The sequence below is a fragment of the Sinocyclocheilus anshuiensis genome, unplaced genomic scaffold, assembly GCF_001515605.1.
Source record: "Sinocyclocheilus anshuiensis isolate Anshui unplaced genomic scaffold, SAMN03320099.WGS_v1.1 scaffold1047, whole genome shotgun sequence".
In the NCBI taxonomy this organism is placed as follows: Eukaryota; Metazoa; Chordata; class Actinopteri; order Cypriniformes; family Cyprinidae; genus Sinocyclocheilus; species Sinocyclocheilus anshuiensis.
Genome location: NW_015542400.1, coordinates 312,164 through 319,483, shown reverse-complemented (window position 1 = coordinate 319,483; position 7,320 = coordinate 312,164). Strand labels below are relative to the sequence as shown.

General features: G+C 34.2%; 1 protein-coding gene across 1 annotated transcript in view; it reads right to left on the bottom strand.

Annotated features, from left to right (window-relative positions):
• The window catches only part of LOC107692926 (glucocorticoid receptor-like), a 64,395-nt gene that overhangs the window by 14,469 nt on the left and 42,606 nt on the right, over window positions 1–7,320 (bottom strand). Inside the window, exon 5 of the mRNA XM_016492128.1 lies at window positions 2,986–3,264. Within this exon, the coding sequence (XP_016347614.1) occupies window positions 2,986–3,264 (279 nt within the window). The remainder of the gene's footprint in view (window positions 1–2,985; window positions 3,265–7,320) is intronic.

The window sequence follows — 7,320 nt, the reverse complement described above, 5'->3', positions numbered from 1 at the left end:
GAGATTGCATAATGCTGAATTTTCATGAACTGCAATGTTTTTGGTTTTATGTCAGTGTTTTATGATACATTATATACAGTATTATATTTGTTTTAACTGTATAAATTTGCAGTTTAAATAATATTCATGAAAAATGTAATGAAATTAAAACCATTATAAATCATTATTCAGCAAAAAAAGAATAGAATAAATAAAAGCACAAGTTGTTGGAAAGTATGTATAAGGTGTCAATTATAAGTAAGTACTGTGTTAAATCTTATAATAGCACCAATTGAATCAACACAAACAACATTTCTGAGGAAAAATATTAATTATAAGTAAGCTTACACTTATTCTAAGTTAGATCCACTATTGTATGCTGTTGCCGTATGGCAACATATCATAAAGTACCTTAAAATAATTTTTTTTTCCAAATTTTTTTTTACAGCACTTCAAGTTAAGCCATTCTTAGAAAAGAAAAAGATTCAAAATTTTTTTTCTATAGGTCTATCATAATGCGTGCGGTAGAGGGCTAATGGGTTGAAGATTGAAACGGTAACATTTTAGATTAGAGAACACTATTAACTATTAACTAGCTGCTTAATAGCATGCATACTACTAGCTTATTGGATGATTATTACTACTTATACAGCACATATTAATGAATGACCATATTCTAGATCCCTTACCTAAACATACAGTAACTACTACAACAACTACCTTACTTACTATCAATAACAGGGGTTGCAAAATTTCAAAATCCCTGGTAGCCCTGCAAAAAAGGTCAAACATTGTTAAAGAAAAGTGAACCATCAGTAATAAAATAAGATCAAATAAACAAATTTCAAGCATAGATAAATAAAATAGAACAAAGTTTCAAATACAATAAAGTCTAATTAGTTTGTAGGTACATAAATGTAATTATTAAATGTAAAATAACTGCATAGTGTTCACTGTATAAATTAAATAAAGATTAATCTTTGTTGAAAGTCGTGTTTTGTTGTTTGAATAACATCAATGACACAGACAGCAGCAGGTAAATTAGGCTGCTGTCCCTTTAAGACCGATCCAATTTATCCAATTTACTGAAACACATCCGGTTTTCACCCAACTGTTAACGTTTATTTAACACATAATTTACATGAATTGGGCATTTTAACATGGGAGGTCTATGGAAATGACTCCCTTTTGGAGCCAGTCTCTAGCGGCCAGTCGATGAATTGCAGTTTAAGTCACTTCCGTGTTGGTTTCAAGAGAGAGAGCGGAAGGTTGCCGCTTGGTGCGAGCGCTTCGGCTATGTGTCAGTCAGTGCGAGCACCACATTGAAATATTCACTGCATATTGCTATTTTACATCAAGCACGTCACACTCTGTATTTTCTCATTCATGCATGTTTCTTTGTCACTCTTAGGTATATATAACTTTTAAGTAGTACTGTGCTATGCAGATATATTTGCATACCGGGAAATTAACAAAATAGCAAAATCTTGGTAACACTTTACAATAAGGTTCATTAGTTAACTACTTTAGTTAACATGAACTAATAATGAACAATACCTTCTACAGCATTTATTAATCTTAGTAAATGTTAATTTCAACATTTACTAATGCATTATTAAAATCAAAAGTTAACATTAGCCTAGTTACTGCACTGTGAACTAGGGGTTGCACCGACTAATCGACTAGTCGACTTCAATGCTCTGCCATGACGCTTTAAGCTTGACGTCGACTAGTCGCTGGTCCTATAGAGGGCACAACAGGATAAGAAATCTTTGAAGGACTTCCACATTTACGCTCCGTTTCCAAACAGTTCAAATGACAAATAAATGCATGCTCTGAAAGCGTTCCACAAGACATGTGTGATTATATTACTGGATGCTCGAAATTGAACGGGAGAATGCACGTTTTAAACAGCTTATTGTACAGGTAAGTTAATCGCCGTTCTAATCTAATGCGCTGCTGCACTGTAACGCACACACATAGGCTACAGACAGTAGCGCGTACATCACCCGCATAGAATCATTCAGCGCGGAAATGTATTTTCAACACTGTTCTGTGATTTCTCAATAGAAACTGAAAAGTACAAGCATTTATTTCTTAATAACTAAATTTCACAGCTTCACTACTAGTAGAGAGACGCTGCCAGGTATAATTGCTTCACACACGCAATCGCTCTCACTAATGTATTCATATGAATGTATTCTTTACTGTGCTACTTCAGATTTATTTGTTCATTAATGACATCATCAGCGACTAGTCGACTTCGACTTTCATCACATAAAAGTCGACTTCAAAAAATCAGAATTCGTTCAACCCCTACTGTGAACTAACATGAACTAACAACGAATGACTGTATTTTCATTAACTAACATTAACAAAGATTAATAAATACTGTAATAAATGTACTGTTCATTGTTTGTTCAATACATTAACTAACATTAACTAATGGAACCTTATTGTAAAGTGTTACCAAAATCTCTAACAATAGACACTTTAGACCGTGGTAACGATACATACGGCCATACCGCCCAGCCCTACTATGGATTTTTCAATCCCCTGGCCAGACATGATGCCCGCAGATGCTCATTAGATCTCTAGCATAACGGATTCCTTCTACAACTTTTCAGTCTCTCTCTGCTGACGAACTAGTGATTGGCACATTTGACCCTATAAGTACACATTTAAGATGCCTGCACATCTCCACAATGACATTCTGGCAACATGAAGTACCTTTTCAAGTGGAAGAAAAAGGGAATACAATAAGAGAAAACAAAACGAAACAAAACAAAAATAAAAATCAAATCAAAACAAAACAAAACACAAAACAAAACAAAAATCAAATCAAAACAAACAACAAAAGTCACCATTATTTATATAGTGTTTTATACCATACAGATCGTTTCAAAGCAGCTTTACAGGGATGAATTGGAAAATAATGATTAAAACAAAACAAAACAAAGGGCTGTGTAATGATTAACTGTATATCAGCTAATACTGAGGGCTCACCAGGAAGGGATTTGGCCCACTTGACTGCAGAGATGACCTGACGGCCTCCCAGACGGTTAAGTGTGGTCATGAGGCGGGTGGAGGTGTCCGGGATGGTGCTGTCGTAACCCGCGTAAATGATCTCAGGCTCAATGGCTTTGAGCAGGGACAGCATGGTGGGCACCAGCTGGGGCATGGCTTTGGGCACCAGTGAACACATGCTCTCTTCAGGCAGAGCTGGGGCCTGCTCACTTGAGGACGAATGACCCCGTAATCGCATCAGTTTCTTGTTTCTTCGAGCTAAAATAAAGGGTAGAAATGTGATTATTTAGAATTCAATGAATAGTAATTTAATCTGAATGTTGAAATCAAGGCATAACGGTGCATAGTTACTTGATTCTTGCATGACTAAATCACTTTTATCTTTTGTATCTTGATACAATCTTAATTAATTCTCATAGCTTCTTTTGCTGCACAGGTTTTGTAAACGAGTCAGTGACTAGGATGTCAAAGATGAATAGAAAGGAAATCTTTTGAAAATCTAGTTTAAAGCATATGTGCCAAGTCGTAAGATTAATGCTAGTTTCAACCGTTGTTGAAAAATGCTTGCATCTGCAAAAAAGCAAAATTGCAGGAGTTGAAACTTTCAAGTAGCATTTCCTGTACACAACAAGCAAAGTCAAATTTATTAGTATAGCACTTTTCACAATTCACATTGTTTCAAAGCAGCTTTAATAGAAAGCTGTACTATCTTCATGCTTTAACATTGAGCAGTTTTAGGGAAGGGTGTTATGACAAAGTTTGCTGATGATGTAGATGAGCCACTGTTTGATTTAGCTATTTTGTATTTATTCATTAAGTAGCATATACAGGTACATCAGTGCCACTTTTAGTGACTAGGACTGCATGAAATTACTGATAATTACAGAGAGCAGCAGAGAGAAGATTCAAAGGTATGTCGGTAACATGTTGAGAGTTTTTAAAGTGCATGATTTTTATGAGCATGTGTTAAATGATGAATATGTGCAACGTCTGGGGCACATACATTGTGGTTGTATGTACTTAAGATACAGTTTGTTGCAAGTGAGTGTAAGCAGATCTCAAAAAGTATTTATGCAGATCCCTGACTCACCTGTCACAAATATTAATAATAATAATGAAGAAAAAGAAAACATCTACTACTCAACTATTCTCATGACATTTCATCTCATGAAAAAAAATATTATTTATGATTTATGATTTAAATTCAGAACATGTTCATCAAAGAGAATATGTATTTAAGTTATAGCATGTATGAACTGCATCTATTTTTTTAAAGAGGTCATGGAATGAAGAATCAAAATGTTCTTGATATTTTCACATATAAGAGGCTACTCTAGTAAGTTTCAGAACTCAAAATTAACCCCAGTTTAAAAGATTATTTTTTTTTTATTGCTTCAGAAACAGCTGGATTTTAAATCAGGATCTGACTCGGGCTCAAACATAGATGGCTCTATCACAGCGCTTGCCATCTCAAGTATCAAAACACACATCATGTTATGAAGGAGGCGTGGATATAGTGCAATGAAGTTAGCCAATTACAGCTGTGGGCGTTTACTTCCGTTTCTGCGAGAGGTTTTTTGCAGTCTTCATAAACTAACCTCGAGAAACACAATATAAAAATCTGAAACTGCATTTCATGACCCTTTTAATATAAATACAGTGGTGTGAAAACTGTATTCTTATTTTTTTGCATGTTTGTCACACTTTAATGTTTCATGATTGCAGTTGTTGCTGCTAAGGGTGGCCCAACCAGTTATTAGGTTTAGGGGGCAAACACTTTTTCACACAGGGCCATGTAGTTTTGGATTTTGTTTTCCCTTAATAATAAAAACCTTAATTTAAAAACTGCATGTTGTGTTCACTTGTGTTATCTTTTACTAATATTTAAATTTGTTTGATGATCTGAAACATTAAAGTGTGACAAACATGCAAAAAAATAAGAAATCAGGAAGGGGGCCAACACTTTTTCACACCACTGTATGTCTGAACAACAAAAACATCATTACATCATTAACCAAGAAGCCCTTTTTTAAATAAAAAAAAATCCACAAGTTCTAATGTTCTATATTAAAGACAATGTTCTCAAGTGACGCAACGTCCATAGGATTTGCTTTCTAATCATTTACTGTGAATTCGTGCAAGTACTGAGTAAGGCTGCTATTAATTCCTCAATATGATTATGATTGTCGAACAATGATAAGCAGAAATTTGAGCACGCCATGTATAAGGTATATTCCCACTCCTACTGATTTCTTAAATAAAGTAATATCCCAGTGTCCTTTCTTGTGAGAATCTTTTGAATTTAGTGTACAGACACTATATAAATGAAGCTTACAGATACATGTACGTGTAACGCATGTCTCACAACAGCTACAATGAGTGGGGAAGGGGACAGCATTATCTATTAGAAATCTAGAGCCAGATTTCAGAAAATAAGGATCGACTCACTGGAGCAAAAGGGAGGTTACATCTACAGGAAATCAGTACACTAAAGTGACTACACGGACCACTGAGAAATCAGCGAAAAGGGAAATATATTGTTCTGATTTTGTCTGAATAACTTGTTTTGGATAATATGTTATCAAAAATGGGATAAAAAGACAAAATATAAATAATCAACAATAGATTTTTTTTTTAATCAACAGTGAGCACAGATCAAATACAGAATATCAAAGTTTAAAATCAGGTTCAGAGTTTCAATGTTAGTTTCTCAAATTCAAGTTCAATATTCTAGTTTCAAAATCACTATCTCAAGTCCAAGCTCAGGAGATTAATGATCATTAACGATCATCAGCAGTGAGAAGAGTTCAATCCACGGGACAAAATAAATAAATAAATAAACAATGTTTAATCCAAAGAGATCCAGGGAAATCTCAAAAATATATATATATATATATATCAATCCCTGATTTCGATCCACACCTGGAAACAAAGCTAAATAAATGCATTTGGCAATCTGGTTGGACAGAACGGCATTACCTTTGAGTTTTTTTATTTTTTTTAGATTTCTCTGGATCTCTTTGGATACTTACAGTATACATGTGTATATATATATATATATATATATATATATATATACATACAGTCAAACCAAAATGTATTCTGACACCTTCAACATTTCACACATTATCACAGTTTATTTGCTAAAGTTTAGAAAATGGTTCTCAATATTTTGATTTTTTTGCACCCTCAGATTCCAGATTTTCAAACAGTTGTATCTCGGCCAAATATTGACCGATCCTAACAAACCATACATCAATGGAAAGCTTATTTATTCAGCAAAAATTGACCCTAATGACTGGTTTTGTGGTCCAGGGTCACATATGACAAGAACTCAGAGTTAAACTGTGTCAGAACAAATTCATCTTGATAATGTCAGATAACAATTAAGCAAAACATGGTCAGGTCAAAGTCTCTGAATAATTTTTGCTCCCAGATTTTTATCAATTTTACTGGTAGTCCACAGTATGAAGAATTTTTAGGTATGTCTCAGCTTACTTTATTTTGCTATCCTCACTTACATAAATGAACTATAGTGTCCTGCACCCACTAGTAAAAAAATATAAAAAAAATTATATATGGTGTCTGAATAATTTTTGGTTTGACTTTATATATATATATACATTTATATGTTTCTGATTCATTGTAAAATAAATACATTTTACATTGCTTTTCTATTATTAATATTACTATTCATATTACAGCAATATAAACAACAAATTACTACCTATAAATATGAATGACCTGGGTTACATACGCCTCTGTGTTTTGATGTGTGAATGCCTCTCGAAGGTTTTCTCGCGTAAAATCACTCAGCTGTTCTGAGAGCTTACCATCAATGTCATTCTGTCTAATTTTTTTTTTTTTCTGCCATAAATGTTTCTATGGCAACTAAAAGCCTCTCTGGCAGAACCCCAGATTTAGTTTGCAGCTACTGCATCAAGGTCTTTTTTTTTTTTTTTTCCTGTTTGGTGCTTCACGCAAATAAATCAGCCACAATTTTAAAGCCTTGCACAGAGATGAATGAGTTCTGTCCAATAACTGTGAAGTACATCAGCACACTGTCAAAGAGGCACTGCTGCATGTTCTTAAAGCTTCTGGCCATTTTATACCTTTTGTGCATGAAGGAAAATCTGCACAAACAGTTCTTGGTCTCGCCATGTTTCCACCACCTACTTAAAGGAACACTCAACTATTTTTGAAAATAGGCTCATTTTCCAACTCCCCTAGAGTTAAACTGTTGAGTTTTACCGTTTTCGAATCCATTCAGCCGATCTCCGGGTCTGGCGGTAGCACTTTTAGCTTAGCTTAGCA